Source organism: Glandiceps talaboti, chromosome 18, assembly GCF_964340395.1.
Source record: "Glandiceps talaboti chromosome 18, keGlaTala1.1, whole genome shotgun sequence".
Taxonomy (NCBI): domain Eukaryota; kingdom Metazoa; phylum Hemichordata; class Enteropneusta; family Spengelidae; genus Glandiceps; species Glandiceps talaboti.
This window is the reverse complement of record NC_135566.1, coordinates 12,104,326-12,127,023: the sequence shown is the minus strand read 5'-3', so window position 1 is coordinate 12,127,023 and position 22,698 is coordinate 12,104,326. Positions and strand designations below refer to the sequence as shown.

The 22,698-nt window shown below is 34.9% G+C and overlaps 1 protein-coding gene across 2 annotated transcripts in view; it reads right to left on the bottom strand.

Annotated features, from left to right (window-relative positions):
* LOC144448978 (LIM domain kinase 1-like) overlaps positions 1-22,698 on the bottom strand; it is a 33,177-nt gene that overhangs the window by 473 nt on the left and 10,006 nt on the right. Inside the window, exons 3-15 of one of the 2 annotated variants that reach the window (XM_078139366.1) lie at positions 10,399-10,534; positions 9,957-10,066; positions 7,353-7,562; positions 6,698-6,791; positions 6,045-6,289; positions 5,333-5,498; positions 4,716-4,802; positions 4,305-4,392; positions 3,554-3,597; positions 3,083-3,142; positions 2,355-2,420; positions 1,296-1,482; positions 633-843 (exon numbers count right to left, since the gene is read on the bottom strand). In XM_078139366.1, coding sequence (XP_077995492.1) covers positions 633-843; positions 1,296-1,482; positions 2,355-2,420; positions 3,083-3,142; positions 3,554-3,597; positions 4,305-4,392; positions 4,716-4,802; positions 5,333-5,498; positions 6,045-6,289; positions 6,698-6,791; positions 7,353-7,562; positions 9,957-10,066; positions 10,399-10,534 — 1,704 coding nt within the window. The remainder of the gene's footprint in view (positions 1-632; positions 844-1,295; positions 1,483-2,354; positions 2,421-3,082; positions 3,143-3,553; positions 3,598-4,304; positions 4,393-4,715; positions 4,803-5,332; positions 5,499-6,044; positions 6,290-6,697; positions 6,792-7,352; positions 7,563-9,956; positions 10,067-10,398; positions 10,535-22,698) is intronic. The other variant, XM_078139367.1, reaches the window with a different exon arrangement.

Here is a 22,698-nt window from a genome sequence, read left to right as displayed (position 1 = left end):
TGAGAGAGACAGAGTGAGACAAAGTATTCAAAAATTTAACTGTGGACTATGAATAAACAGTACAGACAATACTACAACCACTGACATACAAACATTTACAAGTGTAACTTGTTACAAACAGGGAAAGTAAATAAATGAATTAGATTAACAACACTTGACACAGTTGTAACTACAATAAACTAGAATAAATTTCAAGGTTTGATATGAAAAGTTTTATCATTGTGGCCTCTCTATGTGTACATGAAATGCCAGGGGGACTTGAATTTTGTTTGCGAAAGTGAGCTATTACAGTGTGTAAAGAGGCCATAAAACTGTTCTTATCAAAGGATGAAATGCAATACAAGTCTCTGTAGTTGCAACATGCTGTGCCAAGTGTTATTAATCCAATTTATTTGTTTACTTTCCCTCTTTGTAACAAGCACTGCTTGTAAAATGTTTGCATGTCGCTGGTTGTAGTTCTCATTCTCAACTCAAGTTTACCTACTGTATTTTGTGTATGTACTGTATACTTCCCATGTCATCATTAAAACAAACCCAATGTATTTTCGAAGTGAAACTGCACATCCACATAGCTAAGATTTGCATAAAATTATAAAGTTCTATTATCAACTGCCACAAAACATTTCCCTTACCTTGAATCGGGGTCCATATTACAGCTAAGTTCTGCAATTTTGAAGAAAGCATCTGGGCATTCTTGGCAAAACTTTCGTTTAAAGACATCCACATTGAGTCCAAAGTCTGAAGTTCTTGGTAAAAAGTCTGGGTCTGCATTAACACGTCCTATCATTTCACATAACACTATCCCAAATGAAAAGATGTCCACTTTCTCATCATAAAGTTTACCTGTCAAAACACATATCATACAAGTTAGAAAGATAAAAATAACAAGTCTTCATGGCAGACATATGCGCCCCCCCCCCCCCAAAAAAAAATACTTTACTTCTATGTGACTGAATAGTGACATGATTTAAGAGAAATTGGTAAACAACAAATAAATACTACAAAGTGTCTGTTATAATGAAGAGAATTGCTGAATTTTGTTAAATTGAACCTGGAGATCAGAGTCAAGGCCAAAAGTCAATGTCTCTCAAATGAAAGTTCAAACCTGGCAATATGGGGGTAGACACTTGAATGTAGTCTCTCTGTATTATTAAAGTAGCCATATGGATGAGGATTGAGAGAGATTTTAGATGTTTAATTTGTAAAACACTTTTATCATGACTTTCTATGTGGAAAACACTGACAAAGCCTGTGTTTGTAACTCAGCAACCCTATTCTGCCACTTTAATACATACCTTTCATCATTTCAGGTGCCATCCAATAAGGGTTTCCAACAACTGTGTATCTTTTCTTTCTTACACTCCGATTACTACCAGTTTTTGGTGAGTTCTTTCCTCCACTGGGTGACCTTTTGATGGGGCTGTGTTTGTCTTCAACCATGATCCTAGCCAGGCCAAAGTCAGCCACAACAACAGATTTATCCTACAGTTTGTATAGCAACGGAATAGTTTCAGAGATTTGACAACAGATTTATTCTACAGTTTGTATAGCAACGGAATAGTTTCAGAGACTTGACAACTGATTTATCCTACAGTTTGTATAGCAACAGAATAGTTTCAGAGACTTGACAACTGATTTATCCTACAGTTTGTATAGCAATGGAATAGTTTCAGAGACTTGACAACAGATTTATCCTACAGTTTGTATAGCAACAGAATAGTTTCAGAGACTTGACAACAGATTTATTATACAGTTTGTGTAGCAACGGAATACTTTCAGAGACTTGACAACAGATTTATCCTACAGTTTGTATAGCAACAGAATAGTTTCAGAGACTTGACAACAGATTTGTCCTACAGTTTGTATAGCAACAGAATAGTTTCAGAGACTTGACAACAGATTTATCCTACAGTTTGTGTAGCAACAGAATACTTTCAGAAACTTGACAACTGATTTATCCTAGTTTGTATAGCAACCGAATAGTTTCAAAGACTTGACAACAGATTTATCCTACAGTTTGCATAGCAACAGAATACTTTCAGAGACTTGACAACAGTGAACGTGATGAACTCAGAACTCATGTAGTGCACATATAACAACTTATAATTTCAATATCGCTATTAACACAATGTGAACATATCAGTCCTAATCAATAAACCTAAATCACACCTAGCTTTACATGCATTTACTTTATTAAAAGTTCCATAAAATGTGATGGTAGAAATGTTTTGAGTGTGTGTTTGTGTGTTTGAAAGAGAGTACAGACAGTTGTGTTTACAATGACTTCCTATAGTCCTAGGAAGGATAAGAAAGCTTTGATTTCATGATTGTGAACACAGTACTCTTGTACTTACGTCTTTGACCAAGCAGTTTGCAGAATTGAGGTCTCTGTGAATGATGTCCATCTCGTGAAGGTATGTCTACAATGGACAAAAGTTTGATGATTGTTTATTCTCAGCAAACATTTAGTAGTTTTTTTTGACGAGAAGTAAAAGTCGTTATGAAAATCCGACACTCATGATATTCCGTAATTCTTTTACAACTTAACAGCTGGTAATAAAAATTGGTTAATACACCTTCTTCTTTCATGTCATTTCCATCGAAATTTAGCAAGTTACTTTTATGAATCTCGGCTTTTGAGTGGTGCACAGTGCTGTATGCAATGACTCGGAGCAAATAAATTATAGCATATTATGGGACAAAAAACTGCATATTGTGGCACTACATGTTGTGAGATACACCTTCTTGGACATTTTATGTGGGCATTCTACTAAATACTAGTCTAATATTCCAATAAGTGTCACTGCTGTATGCAAATTTGCTTTGTCAATACTGTCTTTTGCTCAAATGTGGTGGTTATACTGTAAATGGTCTTTAATGCTATGGAAATTGTGTAGAATTATTTGACAGTAAAGAAACCTGTAAAACTTGTCAGATTCTCTTTATTGAAAATCTGAAAATCTTCCTGAAATATGTTTGGCTTCAAAAATCATGTTAATGTTTCAAAATTTTCTCTAAAATGCATTGATAGGAAGGTGTGTCATATAAGACGAGGAATCTAATAGTTGATTGTCATACATACCACCCCTTTTGCTATATCTCTTGCAGACTTTATCCTTTGTAGCCATGGAAATGGATCATCCTATCAAAAGATGAAGACATGCATTAAAGATGGCTGAATGTTTTAAAAGTCATCACAAAAAGTTAATTAGCCACTGTCTGTTTCATTTTCTGGTTTTCATTAATATTTAATACATTAATTTTGTTTTTAGAACGGGTACAAAATATCTTTGAGCAAACCAGATATTTTTAAGTAAATCATTTTCTGATTTTCATATTAATAACAAGAATAATATATTTGGTTTAAAATTTAATTTTTTTTTCGATTTTCAGATTTTCATATTAATACTGGATAATACAACACAGCTGTGCATGCATGACAACTGTGGCAAGTGTGACGTTTTGTTCTAACTGAAAGGCTACAAAATTCACACATCCAGCTACCATACAGCCTTACGAAGAAATCTACAAAAAAATCACATATCCAACTTACCATATCTTTAATGATGTCTTTTAATGTTCCACCTGATATGTATTCTGAAATAATGACATTCAAGTTATTATTATCAAGACAACTCACAGTAAAATGTATACATTGAACCAATTTTCTATTATTGGTTGGAGTACACAATATATATATACACCAGATCAATTGCTTTACAGCGTTACCCCATTCTCTACTGTTGGTTTTCATTTATGATCATTTTGTACTTTGACCAGTATTATACAACAGAACAGCATTCGTGTTTACATTAAATAAAAATTTACACCTACAAAAAGTTTGAAAACAGTGCACTGAGTGAAGTTTGAAAGAACAACTTTCACACAGATGTAAGATTAAAGGGACATAGTCTACAACTACAGAGTACTTTTCATAATCTTTGTTTCCAAATAAATGTTACTTATATTTTACCATTCGCTACCACTTGTCTAAAAACCAGCACCCACTAACAAAAATCCTACCGTATAAATTGCTGTGATACTGTAGTTTAAGATATTAGAATAAGATGACACCATTTTATTCATATAGTATTAGAATACAGCATCACAGTACTGTAGTTACTAATACGGTGAGAGTTTTTAATATGATGTGAGGTTTGCCGGTGACTCGACTACTGACAGTGAATGGTAAAATGTACATATCATTATATTTGGAAACATGTCGAAAAAATTGTTAAAAGTTGCAGACCCTGTCCCTTTAACTTCTTAGCCGTAATTATAATCTGTATCTGATAAGAACTCACCTGTCACTAAATTAAGTCTCTTATCCTTGTAAAGTACACCGATAAATTTCAGTACATTAGGGTGCTCAAGTGATCTCAGTACTTTCACCTGTGGAATATGAAGATTTTACACATTTAGTAATCTTTTGCAATTTATTTATTGAGTTACAAACACAGACTTGGCATATGTTGTTTCCATTGATTTTTCAAAGTAGGATGCCATGATAAAATAGTTTTATAGATTAAAAATCAAAAATAAATACCAAATCCTCATCAATATGGCCACTTCAAGAGAGATTGTTCCACACTATTTTTTTGTCCATATCACTTGGCCTGAAACTGTTCACTTTACCCCTTTTTAATCTAAAATTGTTTTATTTACCAAATTCAAACAGATTACATATGAATTGATTTAACTTAAATTTGTCTTACTTCTTTAAGAAAATTCTTCTCAGCATCATCATCAAATTTGACTAATTCTTTGATAACCATGACTTCACCTGTCAGTCTGTGTGTTACCTGAAAGTTAGGAAGGACTGTCAGTGTGTGTAGATTTGACCCCTCCCCTCCCCTTTTCAACTCATGTAGACTTGACTTTTGATTTTTTATGCAGTATGTAGAGGTTTGACCCCCCCTCCCTTTGAATGCATGTATGACCTTTGACCCCATACTTGGGACAACATAGTGTTCAAGTTGCCTATCTTCCAAGTTTTTGAAAACATACGGTTCCAGGTTCCTGATTTCAAATTTCTCCAAGGCTTTTAACTTCTATTTTCTGGCAAAATGTAGACTTTTGACCCCCAAAAATGTTTGTAGCATATGTGCTTGTAATTTGAATCTGCCAGGATACACGTGTACCCATTCCACAGCTGAGTACCCCACCTCATCCCCCACCTACTTGGCCTCTCTCTCCCCCCAAATCAGTCGTAGCTAAGCACTCTGTAGATAAATGCATAAGAACATCAACTTCCACGGTCCATATGTATTTCATTAGATTACATCCTATATATCAAAGTGAGGAATAACATAAGTGTCATCATCTCTTGTACCTTTATAGCCTGGCCAAAAAATCCTCTTCCTAATATCTCCCCTTTGATGAGATCTGATGGCCGGAATATTCGTTGATTTTTTGGTTCCGCTTTCAAAGACTGGGTTCTTGCCAAACTTTCATATGTAGGAGATGTGACATGTGGTAAACTAGAGGGTCTGCAAGAACTAGAGGAATAAAAATATTGTTGATGACTGTAAGCAGATAAAAGAGTTACATGTACCATGGCCTACCATAAGATATACTTTCTACCTTAGCTTTATGTGTATTCTTTTACTTTGTAATAAAATTTCTACTCACAGAGTCAAAAAATTTTTTTTGGAAATGAATCCCAAATTTTCGCCAACCTCTCAGCACTGTTAGGGGTGTACTACTATGTGCTATTGTCAAGAGTCTCAGAAGAGACACGTAAAATGAGCTTGAGAGAAACAGTTGGGATCGCCATGCCTGCATCCCGGTTTCTTTTATTCGTTTAGAATTCTTAAGGTTGCATTAAATTTGCATCAAATTTCTTGAAAAAGTCCAGTGATGTGTGAAACTAGTTGAAGACTCATTTTTGTACTCATTCACTGCAGATATAATGATATTCTAAAACCTTTGTGAGAGGGCGCTGTTCAGGAACATATTAACACTTTCTGGCATATGAATACAAGAACACTGCTATTTCCACAGAAACTTACACTAAAACAAATAAAATCTATAAAATATCTTACTTTCTTGGCATAGAGGATGACCTATCAAGTTTTAACCTCTGTTTCCTTTTATCTACAACTGCCATTTGACGCTTGCGATCAAACTCAGTCTTAGGGGGCCCTGGTGAAGCTGGAACTCCACCATCTATTTCATCCTCTGCCATCGGGGTATTTTGTGAAGAGTTTCCATGGCAACAAGACAACAGTGGATCATGCTCTACTGTCAAATGTAAAACTGAAGATGACTGCTTCAACATCTGGTCAATCTGTAAGAATTAACATATAAATATCGAGGATGAAATGTCAGTCTTTCAATATCTGGTCAATCTGTAATCTGTATTTTGAGACATCAATGATACAGACTGATGACAGACAGACAGACAGACAGACAGACAGACAGAAGCCCGGCATTTCTTAAGTTCTCCCTTTACTCACTAAAAACTTGAAACTATAGTATACATTTGTATGATGTTTCATGAAAAGGTGAATTTGTACCTTTGAAAATCAAGACTTCAGTGCTCGGAAATTTCCCCCACAAATGACTTGCCACAATAAAATCCTTTTACGTAAACCTGTTGGCAAATCTCACATTCATTTTAGAGGGAATTTTTTTTTAATGTGGACATTTCATTACCTGTTTAAAACTCATTGTTTATGATATTTGATTCACTTACCTGGTCTAGACTTTGTTCCTTGATTGGTGTACCATTCACTTCCAATATCTTATCACCAACTTGTAAAGATACACCTTCTGGTGTGTAAGCAACTCTGTAAAACAAAGGTTTGATAGAAGTTTTAAATATGATTGGCAGTTTATTGATACATCAAAAAGTATGGGTGAAGAAAGTCCCATTTCTGAATTTCAGATAAATTTCTAACAGCTGATGATTCAACATTGATAGATAATACAAGAGCTGAGTACACATTTTTCAACAATTGTTCAGGCTATAATTCTATTGCAACTGTACCATATCACTTGAGTTATAACATGTAAGTTTATATGCAAGTACATATGCACTTATATGTGCATGCATAAACATACATATACATACACACACACACACCACATGCACACACATATTGTGCACACACACACACACACACACACACATACATACATACACACACACACACACATGGTGCATTCATGAACACATGCATGCTAATTTATCCACTTGCCACACACACATGCACACACACACACCACACACACACGTGCGCACACACACACACACATGTGCACACACACACACACACACACACACACACACACACACACACACACACACACACACACACACAACTTTGTTGTCGTGATCTATTACTTACTGTGTAACACAGACATTTTCATTCCTTCTCTGTAGAGGTTCACCATCACACAAACTATGGCCATTAGTGAGTTGTTTTTCTATTGAAACAGCAAGACTTTTCTGACCTTCTGGTGAGGGTGGAATTGTTAGTAGTTGTACTGTATGCGGACTTCTTGATCTAGGAGTTCTATTCAAAGTTGGCAGTATACTCCCCTGATAACATTTACCACTAGATTCAGACACACAAACAGACATAGATTGTCAGTATTTGGTATAGCTTCCTTACATAAACACAATTAACATACATATACAGCAGATTTTGCGGTACCTGAAATAAGGTATTACAGCCTATCTAAGGCGCATCGTAAAAATAATGAACATTTGATTTCTTGGTCAACACCCATAACTTCCGTTCCATGCACTTCACATGCATTACTATAGGTGCATGAGAATAAGTCGACCTTCTTGTTCTATTTTGACCCTCTAGCATGAGCTAAAAAGCTATAGCGAGTACCGAGAATTAGACTGATTTTTGTCCATCTTGAAAACTGAAATCAAGAAAGCTAGTCTCTAGCCTAGAATCCAGTAGTAGTACTAGAGGAAAGGCGAGTTCACAAATCCTCACACAACTTGATTCAAGGCTAGAAAGTCTCACTCTTCTGTGTTAACCTGCCTTTTTTTCCCCATGTACAATCTTCTCCAAATGTATTACATTCAATAATTCCAAGTGTTGAGCACTAACTTTATAACTAAGATTAAGAAGCTATTCTTTACTGTGTCAGACAATACACTAGATTGTGCTTGCATCTACTTTAAAACAGTACAGCATTATGGAAATGATTGTTACAGTAGCAACCGTAACACCTATAGGAAACTAGACTAAGGCTCTGAACTTCTATACCATATAATGTGAGAAACTTTTACACGTGTTGTGTCTCATAATACTGAGCATTTATATTTGTTTAAAGTAATGACTATGCAAAATTATAGTTACTGTTATCAGTTTATATAAATTTTCATGACTCAGAGTCATCAACAAACATCCTGCCTTTAATACATTGTGTATAACTATGATGGCAGACTGCTCTATGAAACCCTTGACTCATGTACACCTGATACTAGTAATAGCACTACTTGGAAATACATTAATAATAGAACTAAGTTACATAACTAGAGCTTAACATTACAGCGATTGCTAGTGAGATATATTATAAAGAGATTTCCTTCACAATATGATGTAAGTTATATTGCAATATACATCAATAGTGTTATCTCACCCAGTGTAACATACGTCAAGATACATCAACAGTGATACCTCACCCAGTGTGATGAATGATGGAAGTTTATTAACACACTGTAACATACGTCAATGGTGATATCTCACTGTCTGGTAATATAAGTTTATACACTGCAAAATAGGTCAATGGTGATATCTCACTGTGTGGTGCTGTAAGTTTATACACTACTAGATAACAATATCTCACTATGTGGAGGAACAGGAAATGTCACAACGTCACTATCTTATAGAATAGATAGGAATGTCTTTGTTTTGGCCCTGTATATATAGTTACACTGTCATATACGTCAACAGTCATATCTCACTGTGTGCAATGCAAGTTTATGTGATACCTCAATATTTGTCATATGTCACTATATGTGGACAAACAGGAAATGTCAAAACTCTCTATCTCATAATATGTAGATAGAAATGTCTTTGTTTTGACCATCTAGCTTTACACAATGATGTTTTTCTACATCCATTCAAGAGAGGGAAATCTGGTGACTGGTAATGAAAGATAACACACTTGTTTTGTCTTCAATATTCCCCAGCTAACAGATGAAAACAAGTATTGCTAATAACATGATTAAAACCAGCCTGTACGTGTAACTACTTACAAACATTGAGTAATGACCAGTACTTGTTTACTGACTTAATACCTGTCATACTTATTACACTTATTAAATACTTAATACTTGGAACCAAGTACAATAACCTCGCAGCCTCAATACATACCTTTCAAAAATAGATATAGTTGGTTGTCACCATATTTCATTTTTTTGGGGGTCATGACATCTCTATTTTTATATTATTAAGATTTATGACGGCAGTGATAGGGAAGTCAATGCACCCAGTGCCATAGTTGCATTCAACTGAAAAATGTCCCATTGACTTCCCAATCACTGTGACGGTACTGCCATTTACATATTTTTTTGCATTGTAAAATAAGTTTACAGATTGCAAGAGGAAAACTATTGAGCAGGCCACTGCAATTGTTCTAGTTTCACCTAATGAGAATGTCTGACTTGCCAATGTAATGTGATCTCTCTACAAGGGCATATCCCTCCTTTTAAAAGTGATTCTATCTGACGACTTACCAATATAACTGTGATCTCTCTACAAGGGCATATCCCCTTCCCCCACCCCACACACACCCCTCCAATGTGATTCTATCTGACTTTAACTGTGATCTCTCTACAAGGGCATATTGCCCCTCCCCACCCCCAGACACACACACCTCCAATGTACATTCTATCTGACTTACCAATATAACTGATCTCTCTACAAGGGCATATTCCCCACCCCCACCCCCACACACCTCCAATGTGATTCTATCTGACTTACCAAAATAACTGTGATCTCTCTACAAGGGCATATCCCTCACCCTCTCCAATGTACATTCTGCAATTCTTACATGTAAAACATTCAGGATGATACTTGTAGTCACCTGCGACCTAGTAGAAACAAAAAAAAAATGTTTAGAAAGTTAAAAACACTATTGACAAAGGTGTGCTGTTATCCTGAAACAAATATCGATAACATATTGTTACAATGAATGTTCAGGGAATCGGAATGACAGTTATAAATTCAAAAAAATTCCAAAGTCAAAAAAATTTGAAAAATAAATTCAAAATTGTCAACCAATCTAGACAACACTGACATGACAACAGTAAAGAAAATTTGAGATTCACTTTCCATATTTTTGAAATCTGTAACTGGTAAGTATAAATTATATCTATAATCAAACATAATATTTTTCGCATTTAACATTGATAAATATATTTACCATGACAGGTCCTGTCATAAGTTGTAAACATCCATGGCAGGCTGAACCATACTTCACCCAGTAGTCTGTCTTGCAGAACAAAAACCCATCTTTTTCAAAATACCAATGGGATAGTTGTATATTGCATACTGAACACCTATAGTATGATGACATCATAGAAAAGACTAGTTTAGTTACAGTGTTTACACTGTGACATGGATGTCAAACCCAGTGTTTTGCTAAGGTTGGGAAACCCAGTAACACTGACAGAAAGGGGGAAAAGTTGCATAGTTTCCCATACAATCTACCATCATTTGTTTGGAAACCCCGGTGAAATAACTGGGGAACCCCTGGTAGATTTCATCTGCTTGCAACCCTTACATACTGTCAAACCAGTGTACACAATACAAATGTACTAGTTGACAGGTAATTCAGCTAATTAGTAAGACATCTGTAGATACATTCACATTAACATGCTGAAATTGATATTTGGTCACTTCGACATAAATCTGGATGCAATGATTTGCAGAGTTGTGAAACAGAAGTAACAAGATCCTACCACTAGAGGGCGTCATTTGAGAATGTAGTGTGATCACATAGCAGTATATATGCCAAACAACTTGCACTGCATGCACTATCACAATACAATTCTTAATAGGTTAGTATCAATACAAGAAAACAATTCTTGAAATAGTCACTTATAATATTTAACGCTTATTGCCTGGTCACAGTTACACTATAAGACATTTAATACCAGGTGAGAGCCATTTAAATGAAAACTATTAAAACAAATAATCAAAGGGATGACATATTATTCTCAATTGGATGTAGTAAGTAGAGACAATCAAATGTCTTGAAACCATGCACTCTATGTAGAACTTAGTCTACAAAGTATATCTGATTCATTGTTTTCAGTATTACAAGACTCAATATATCATTGTTTTCATACAATATATCATTGTTTTCCATATGCAATGATTCAATACAGTGTGGTAAATGGTTGTTAAGACTTTGAATCGTATGTGTCAAGAATATATAACGATAAATGCACTTATCATATTAATATTAATGACTATTTTTCAGATATTAAATTCACATCTTTACATAGCAAATTCTCTTTACCTAAAACACAGCAAGTGACTTAATTCACAGTTGAAAGGTACACATCCATACATCACGCTATTATTACTTTATTCTCATACTATTATCTATTATCATTTGATATTACATTATTAATAACTTATATCATAACTTGGCAGTGCCCATAAGCTCACGCAGGGTAGACTCATTTGTGACCGGCTGCCTCAAAATGATATTGTAGATAGCGCCCTCCACGTGGAGAATGCGCATAGTTGTGCATAGTATATAGAATGTGCATGCTGCTGCAGTGCATCCTTGGGTAAAATCACCAAAAAACATCACATAGTATATAGGACGCACATGCGTACTAGTCATTGAGCCGCTATGTGGCCGCTATTATTCTTAATTTTCATAGCTTGCTGGGAGACTTGCTTCAGTTGGGACACATTTTGTTGTATGGATGTAATTGAAAGCAACAATATTTTGATTTTTAAAAACATGGTAAAATACAAATTACAATGTTTTCAAAATGAGTTAGGTGAACAATGTATTGGTAGTAATTATACATGTACAGACCAAAATTTAATACAGTGTTCACACACTTGCTCAAAGTCATGTGAATTTCCAAGAATTTTTACAACATGTATGAGAGTTTTCATGGTCAATCTTATGGGATATCCGTAGTTGATAACATAAGTTTTATTTTACAGCGATTCCGGGAATAATTTACATGTTTCCAGGATTGTCGGGAATGGTATAAATCTAGGTATTATACAACAAAGACAAAATGGGAGTACTAACGTAAAAAATAATCAGCTGTATATAAATCTGCTATAAGGCTTTCTTTCCAACTCTTAGGTTTAAAGGGCTAATTTTCAATCCCAGGTCAGTGTCTTGACACTTCCAACATGTATCACGGCAACATTTTCAAGAATACAGTCCCCAAAACACAACTAATTTCCAAAAGTACAGGGACAGATTTCTTTCCTGTATATCCATAATACTGTATAGTCCAACAGGAGGAGATAAACAGATCTGTAATACTCTCTAAAACAGCAGTTTCATAGGCACTTTATTAGCTCTGTGAGCTGTCAAAAGTCATCTAGCATAATGAGCAGCATCTTAAAGTGGCCATATGGATGAGAATTTGGTATTTATTTTGGATTTTTATTTGATATAACAGTTTCACTATGTTTTTCTACTACTACCAAAAACATAGTGAAGCTGTTATATCAAATAAAAAGCCAAAATAAATACCAAATTCTCATCCATATGGCCACTTTAAGCCAGCCCCTATTTATATGCAGAGTAGGAATTTTAAGAAGTTCAAATGAAATACAGACACACATGTGTATAACACTCATATTCTTAAGTTTAAATACTTTTCAGTCACATAGCGTTACACAACAACACATATTAACTACATTAATCATAAATAATGAACTCCTCAGAGTGTTAAAGTTAATTGATAAAGCAAATAAAATCTTTTTTTAATGGCTAAATATCACTTAATAATCAATATATCTACAATATATGTTCTACAGACAAATAAAATACCGTTGCCACATCTATTAATTTGATACTAAGTACAGTTTAGAATCCATTATGATATTCTAATATAAATATTTATTGATTTTGTCATATTTTTCCACTAATTGAAGACAATTTTTCAATACATGCATTATCATAAAAATTAAACGCATTGTATTTGACCAGAATATATTATTTTACATCATTTTTTGGTCAGATAAAATATCAATATACACATTAAAGATGAAAAGTATTACTAATATTGTAAGCTTGTTAGCGTGGGAAAGGAGTATATTTTTTCCTCCTTTTTTTCATAATGTTATAACTATTCATTGGAAGGAAAAGGGTTTTTTAAACATTAGATTCATATTAGGACCAGTCTACATTTGATGGTTTAATTAAACAATCATGTATAGTTACATGTATACCTTTTTGAAGTATGTATACATTGCTATAGTCTGAGCTGACGTCTGAACTATGATCACTTTATATTTGATGGAGTAGTCTGGATGCCAACGTGGTTTGTAACTAAACAGGTGAGTAGAGGTGTAAATGGTAATGATACTGTATAGGAACTAGACTGTGTAAGTGGAGGTGTAAATGGTAACGATACCGTATAGGGACTAGACTGTATGAGTGGAGGTGTAAATGGTAATGATACTGTATAGGAACTAGACTGTGTGAGTAGAGGTGTAAATGGTAATGATACTGTATAGGAACTAGACTGTGTAAGTGGAGGTGTAAATGGTAACGATACCGTATAGGGACTAGACTGTATGAGTGGAGGTGTAAATGGTAATGATACTGTATAGGAACTAGACTATGTGAGTAGAGGTGTAAATGGTAATGATACTGTATAGGGACTAGACTGTGTGAGTAGAGGTGTAAATGGTAACGATACTGTATAGGAACTAGACTGTGTGAGTGGAGGTGTAAATGGTATCGATACTGTATAGGAACTAGACCGTGTGAGTGGAGGTGTAAATGGTAATGATACTGTATAGGGACTAGACTGTGTGAGTAGAGGTGTAAATGGTAACGATACTGTATAGGAACTAGACTGTGTGAGTGGAGGTGTAAATGGTATCGATACTGTATAGGAACTAGACCGTGTGAGTGGAGGTGTAAATGGTAATGATACTGTATAGGAACTAGACTATTGATGGAATAAATGGCCATATCTTTGTATGCTTTATAAAACCTAGCTATTTTCAGCTATAAACATTTCTAGTTTGTGTTTGGTACTGAGGTGAGTTATCTTAGCACAACTAAATGGTTTTACTATATTTTTCCATTTCAAATGAACCACATGGCCATGTGAAGGTCAAAGGTCACACAACCCAAGTCATGTTATCCATCTTAATTCTATAATCTTAATTCTATTAGCAATTCCAACATGACTCATGATTCAATCTAGGGATTCTTCTAAGAATAATAATCAAAACATTGACTTGTAAACTCACTCTCCTTTAATCAGTGAAGTCCATGCTGTCCAGTTTAAACACAATTAGGCAAAATGTCCAAAAAAATACACAATACCTAATACATGAAGACAATTATATTGTCTGGTTTTCATTTGGAAAATATGTCAAAAAATGTGTTCTGTGTTAATCTGCTAAGGGTCTCTGTAAAGCTAATAAAGGCAAAAAATTTGTTCCAGGTTTTAAGTTATCTACAAACCATACAAATGGCCAAGTATAACATATAATATAACTGTGACTGTTTTATTTATATACTGATAACATCAGCCTATTTCAATGTATTGTTTTTTTATTGATCTTTAGTTGGATCTTGGGCCTAGGCTGGCGGTCCACTGAGAGGTGAGTCATTGCCTGTCCTGGTCTCTCCTTCGGTGCTCCCCTGGTGCTCTTAGCTGAATGCCGGGAGTGGCTGGAACATTTACTTTGAAAAAAGAGTGTTCAAAGCAGGCCCCGATGCCAGGATAGCCCAGCATGGAATAATGGAATAGGACCTCGGTTCTATTGCATTGGTTTTCGTTGGTTTTCGGAATACGAGGTACCCTAATGATTAATATCTTTATTACACGATGCAGGGATCACCCTGGCTCCAGAGCTGCATGAGCCAATGTCCCATTTGGAGAAAATGAGTGAGACAATTTGAAAACTGTGTGGGACGGAAGTAAAAATATGGCAACTGTATGTGCGTCATGTGTATATTATACTGGTATACACTGTAACACACACACACATCTATATATAATTGTGATCATAAGCCTATGGATTTCATATCAACTTTCATACTAGAATTTGCTACTGTACAAATAAACACAGTACATACACATCAACATATTAACTTCATGAAACATTTATTTCATAGGAAAATACCACGTCAACGGTCTATAACTCCTATACTTGTCTTGCATTGTACATCATTGTCCTTAACTGTAGATTTCTGCGAAGGTAGCAGATCATTTCTCCCTTGTCCTTATCGTGACGCAAAAACGACCCATACATAGCCAGCCAATTATTTTGAAATTTCCGGTTTGTCTTGCGACCTACACCAGGACATACCCATTCTTCGTCCTCACTAGCGAATGTAGTCGAATCCAGATTAGTTCCCAGCGAAGGAGTAACTTTTGTACAATAGTCCAAGATAGAGCATTTGCGTTTCTTGGTCCCACTCGTACCAATCTGATATTTGATAGGCTGGTTTTCCTGTATTTACCTTTATTCCATCGTTATTGCGTCTTTTTCGTGAGTTTTTTCCCCCGGGCGAATGCCAGTTTTTTTTCCCCCGGGGAAAAAAACTCACGAAAAAGACGCAATAACGATGGAATAAAGGTAAATACAGGAAAACCAGCCTATCTAATATCAGATTTTAATCAGATTGCACTCGTACTGGCACCCGACGTCTTTGAAAGCTCCATTACGTACACATGTACGTGTGACTAATCAGTAATGAACATTTACTGTATCAACTCTGTTGATTTGTCGATGAGCGCCTGCCTTCATGTCGGCAACCAATCATAGATACTGTTTGAAAGGGGCATGATGCAGATAAACCTTGCCGCCTGAGGGCAGCAAAAGACATGCGTAGTATGCGCCTTGTACGTTTGTAGTAAACAAAAGCTTAGATATGATGTCGCGTATCTATCACAGTGACGCGCTATTAGTATCAACGGTGCGATTTTGTGTCCCAATTGAGTTTTCTGGACGAGATATTTTTGTTTTTACAGCGCAAATAGCGCGTGATCGCGGCCCAGAGTGATCCCTGCACGATGTACCCAAATAGAATTGTCAATTTGCTATATGGTTGTAGTAAAGCTATCTCGCATCTTATCTTATCTCATAATACATGATTACATGAATATGACCACTCCACTACTTTTTTCCAAGATTTTCATTTATACATTTTAAAAAATTTACTGTGTAAATCAGGATATGAAATATTTATATTTATGTCTAGTGTGTACATTACTTCTGAAATGTAAAAGTTTAAGAATATCTAGAAATGGATATAATTCCAGGTTAGTTTATTCCAGGTTAGTCTATTATGATAAGATCAATGAATTCATGCAATATTCTCAGCATTCATCACTGGGATTTTTTAAACACACACATACAGATAACACTGGAATGTGCAGAAAACAACAATACACTGCAACATATTCATCTCACACATAATATTCAAAAGACGTTAATTAATTATGAAAGTAAAACTAGTTACTTTCGAACAGTACACTGGAGGTGAATGTAATGCTCTGATCCATCTGTTATGGACCTTGATTCAAGAGAGACACATGAACACTGCTTTAGAATAATTAAATCATTGCGTGATCATGGTCCGTAGAAGATATGCATCAAAACATCGCATTTGTTTACAATTTATAATTTACCATTTTAAGGTACCTATATTTTACTGTCCTAGTGATTCTTGGATCCATAGACAATATATTTTAAAATCAAATTATATTTGATACTTTAGTTAGTAATTCATCATCGCTATAGTTAGCTATCGTAGATTTGTACAATACACTTTGATTTATACAGAAGGTTTTGAAATCTACAGGAAACAAAAAGGCTGATTCAAAACAGCATGCATCATGCACATATTAGGTAATTTCCAATAAATAGCATGCAATAATTCATCATCACCATGGTGACTTATAATATTGATGACTAAATAATTACCTTAGTCTGTGATTAGGCAAATGGATGATATACATCATGACAAAATAGTTGAAGTACTAGTGCAGTATTTCACGGCTCTCGACAAGCATAATGATTCTATAAAACAATTTATTTTTATCACTTTTACAGATACACTTCCTTCCTACTCCATGACTTCATATATTTCTTACTTACTTCCTGTCAAAATAATGAAACAACTTCCTGTTCTAGGTACCCACAATGCAACCAATCAAAATACTGGAATAACTTCCTGTTCTAGTTACCCACAGTGCAACATGTCAAAACAATGAAACAACTTTCTGTTCTAGTTACCCACAATGCAACCTGTCAAAATAATGAAGCAACTAGTCTTGGTTACCCAGACTCTCACCGCTGGGGGCTCTTCTAAGACACAATCCAGACAAGAGTCTGGGGAAACAACACTCCAACAACCCAGCACAGGAAGTCACATAGTACATTTCTTCATGAAAAAATGGGCTTACAAGGACTGTTCATTGTAATCAAGAAGTCTCAGTTGCTTGAAAAGTGGTAACCTGTCGCAAAGGTACCTAAACCATTCAGCCAGCAATGTTGGAAATGAAGTATTATTCCCCAGCATGCACTGCTCTAGGCACTACTTCCTGCATGGGATAGTTGGAATCTTGTTTCCTCAGACTCTCGCTTCTGGAGGTCTCATAGGCAGAGCCCCCAGTCTGGGTAACCGAGACTATGCAGCAACGTTCTATTCATTACCCACACTGTAACATCAAAACAATGAAAAAACCTCCTACAGTACTTTAGTTACCCACAGTGCAACCTGTCAAAATAATGAAACAACTTCCTATTCTAGTTACCCACAGTGCAACCTGTCAAAATAATGAAACAACTTCCTATTCTAGTTACCCACAGTGCAACCTGTCAAAATAATGTAACAACTTCCAACTCTAGTTACCCACAATGCACTTGTAGGGCTACATTGTAACTCTGTATGCTATATTATACACTGTATCTAGGAAACTGTGGATAGCATCAGCAATCTCAAGTATGATTCCTGTTGTAAACAAACTTGTCATATGTAGACAAGCCTGTCCTTACACGTCACTTCTTTTCTTTTCCTTCCACATATAGTAGAACAGAACAACATGGACACCTGGCTATACGCTAACATTTTAAAAATTTTATCATTAAATTGGAATGTCCCTATGTGGCACATGATTGTCAAAATTTATTTAGCTTAGTGAGTTTTTCTTTTTTAGTCCTGTGGAAAAACCAGAGTGGGATGTTTTTTGTATGCAATATTGATAGTCCCTATATAGTGTTTACAGTAATAGAATGGTGATATTCCAACTATAAACAACACAACAATAATTTGTAATTAAAATCACAAGTGATTGAAAACTACATCTTCAGTCTTTAAACGCAGTATATATTTGAAGGTAGGGCAAAAAATTTCAGTATACTGTAAATTGGAATATTTATTCATGTACTTAAATTATTACTCGTGAAACCTTTGATGTTAAATTCATGTGCAATGTCAATTCCATGGTGGAAGTAAAAGATGTAGTTATGAGTAATTCTGTTAAATTCAAAGTGGAAGTAAAGATGTGGGTAACCAGATATAAGTTTGAACTTAAATGCCACCATAACTAGACAGGTTTCCTATCATTAAAATATATTTGGATTATTATTACAAAGCTGGACACAACACACTTTTTTCTACTTTTGATATAAAATTACTGAAGCTTCAATAATATATATAATAATATACTTTATAAAGGGAGAACCATATGTAGACATGCATTTGCATAATTATACTTTCAGTACAAACAGTAACATGCACATGGCACCTTCAAACAAATATATCATTGCACAGTAATACTTTACATTAAAATGTCAGACTGGGATAATTTTCAGGTTATAAATTTGATTCCATTATCCTCAGTAAACATAGGAATGCACAGACTTCAAGTCTATCATTATTATCAATACATGCCTGTTTCTCAGAAAAGCTATGTTGTGAACTATGAGCGCACTTTCATTTCCTATCAATTTTACATTGGAACAATTTCTGTTTCAAGACAGCCGAGTCTTCCCATGTTTCATCTCGTTTACAGAACAGGTTCGCCATAACACTATGATATTTTCAATCAGATCATTAAAAGTCTGTGTTAATTTATTTCCACTAAGCGGTAGCCCAGACACTTGTCTTTGCATAATACTTTCCCAGTAAGCTCTCTTAGTTTACCTTGATGTAGACTTCTTCAATGAGATATATGAAACCTCATTTTCCATCATGGTCTACCGCTTAGATTTTTCTATACCTTTGATAGGTTGTTCAGCATAAGATTCCAAACAAGATGCACTAAAAATCATTCTGTTGCAATTATGTTTGGCCTAAAATTCCGCTAGATTGACTGGACTAATAACAGTAACACCAGGACAATTCTCAGAGCTAACTATACTGTAAACTGAGAGCCATAGGTACAATTGTAAAAGTGAAAGCAAATACTATGAACAGATGCTGAATTTTATTTTGAATGACTATTTTCCTTGTTTTGTAATTCAACACTTGGTGGTCAAGGGATCACTGTATGAGTGAACACTGTCGTCCATGATGTCAAACAGAGAAATGTTTCTCTATATTTTGATAATTCAGTGGAAGTCTTTGATGAGGAAATCTTGTCCTACAAACACCACAAATGACAGATACATTCTAAATACAAAACTGCTGGTAAAGCTACAATTGCAGAGCATTACAGGACGTGAGCAAGGCTGTCTGTGACTGCATGAGTATGTCCATCTATGGTTTAGGCATAGTAGCAGGATATACAAAGTTAAGAATGACTCAAGTATGTTTCTAAATCTGTACGTACATGTATCTCCCTCCTTCCTATATATGAAATGCTATTTGACAGAATGGGTGCACAAGGCCAAGGTCCCCCCCCCACCCCGGTGGCGTTGGTGGATATACAACAAACACTCAGAAAATCATCCCCATAATGATACAATTTTTAACAATCAATAGCCCCTCCCCTCCCAAATAGTTGGCATGATTGGCATTGGTGGGTATACAACCAACACAGAGAATTTTTGTGGTCCTGTCTGGAGTTTATAGATATCTTTTATTTAGTTTTCATTGTTGATGTATAACCAATTCCATTTCATCACTTGATATGTCAATTTTGTTTTCTTGACTTCTGGCAAATATTGAAATAAACATGTATGTATATGTATATGTATATGTATGTGTGTGTGTGTGTGTGTGTGTGTGTGTGTGTGTGTGTGTGTGTGTGTGTGTGTGTGTGTGTGTGTGTGTGTGTGTGTGTGTGTGTGTGTGTGTGTGTATGTATGTATGTATGTATGTAAACCCATAAATTTAACAAGCTTTCACTCAGGCCCACTGCACTTGATAGAATTCCATATTACATGTAAACTGAGATCTTTTGACATTGATTATACCATGCACACGCTAAGTTGAACAAAAAAAATATGGAATTCATACCCTGGTCGCTCTACATCATGACAACATGTGTCTATGTCATAACAATGTGTTTCTACATCATTGATTCTGCCGTGTTCGAAATATGAGTCAAAACGTTCAAAACTGCCATTATTTTCCCCGAAGTTCTCCGCTGGTACTGGCATAATTATGTTAGTCTCCAATATTTGTCTTCATTTAGCTGGAAAATACTCATGACCTAAGGGTTTTGTCACTACTCATCTTGCGACTCATAGTGACAAATCTCCTGAGGTCACTCATATTTTCCTTGCCTGAACAAAGAAAAATCGTGGAGAATAACATCTAATCACAAAATGAATATGTTCATAAACATCAAGTCATTCTGGGACTGGGGAGAACCCTGATGGGACAGGTCACAGTTGTGACTTTTAAATTCTAAATACACGATAACTGTATAATTACAACCATTACAAGGATACAATTCCAAACACTCCACTTTCACTTCATAGTGTTCATTATTTTCTCATTTCGATGGATTCCTTTTACCTACACAAAGAGAGTACTCAATGATAAATTTTATTATTTATAAGATAAAAATCACAATTAAAACTACTATATTATGTTTTCCATGGATAAACACATCTTTGAAGAGAAAATTCTTGACAGAAATTATTTCACTAAAAACTCATTAAAATGATTATTAAATAATCCTGTAAATAAATGAAATCTCTTCTTGTAACTTGCAATGTGATATTTTCAAACACAGTGGAAGATATATACCAAATACATTTGGGAATGTTCCTTTATGTAAAATCTCATCGGTATACTCTTTAAGATTCACACGTTGTCAGTTGTCTATGTAGACAGTTTCTTGAAAGGCTAAACACAGTACTTCTATACAGCATTGGTGAGATGAACATGACATTTCCATGGAAACAAAGTGTTTACAAGACTTTGAAAGTAAAGCTAATAGTCTAATCGAGTGATAATGGGTATTTGAAGTGTTGCTCCTGAAGCATCCACTTTTTCCCCTTATTATATTTAGTCTACTAACCATGCTTAAAAGAGAATCAATATATTATGAATATATCTTAAATTCTGAAGTGTTTTTCAAGATGTGGCCATCAAAATGCTGTATCGCCGTGGCCCATATAATTTTATTGTAGTATGACATGGTTTTTACATCAAATACTTATTTTCATATTAATATTACAAACTGCAAATTGAAGATCATATTATTTGACATATATGTTATTAATTCTAGGATTTTAAATATTAAATATGAGCAAATTAGTTGCATCTCTATTGCCTGTACTTTTAAAGCATAGATCATTACAAATATTAAATTCAGAATATTTTAAAATTTACATTTTGGACCCCCCACCTCCAACCCTTACAAAAAGTTGTGTATGCGTCAAGAATTGACATCCAAACATCCACAAGTTACAGTTTGAAATTTACACACATTTCCTGTCAATAAATACATATTCCCCCGTGGATAAACACATATTCCCATGTGGATAAACACACTTCATGGAATGTTAGAGAGATACCATTATGATATTATCTCATGTAAAGATTAAATTTATACCTATCCCTGTGGATCACGACATATCCCCTATGGATAAACATATGTCTATGTGAATAAACAGACATATGTCCCCTGTGGACAAAACACTGTTCATGGAATGTCACAGTGATACCATGATGCCAGTCATAACTACAATAACAAGGACATTACTACAACTATGATGAACGTTTAATTGCAAACAAATTGTTTTCAGGAGGTTGAATGTTATGTTTAATAAAGTTTTTATAATGCTTGCTATTAGACCATAAAGTTATATGATTTTTAAAACTTTATTCTATACATGTATATGTCTGTCTCATGTATATTTCACTCTTTGATCTTTATTTAAACTTATGTTTAGGCAAATCAATATTTCTATCATTTTTATCATTGTGTTACTTGTGGAGTAAATCAGTGCACTGCTGATCAAGACGTGTCAAAACAACATCACTGCCTGTTATCACTATAACACCAGTTTCAACAAGACAAACTTCAAACTCTGAGACATAACTTGGGACAAGTATGGAAGACTGGAATATTTCATTGCCAAC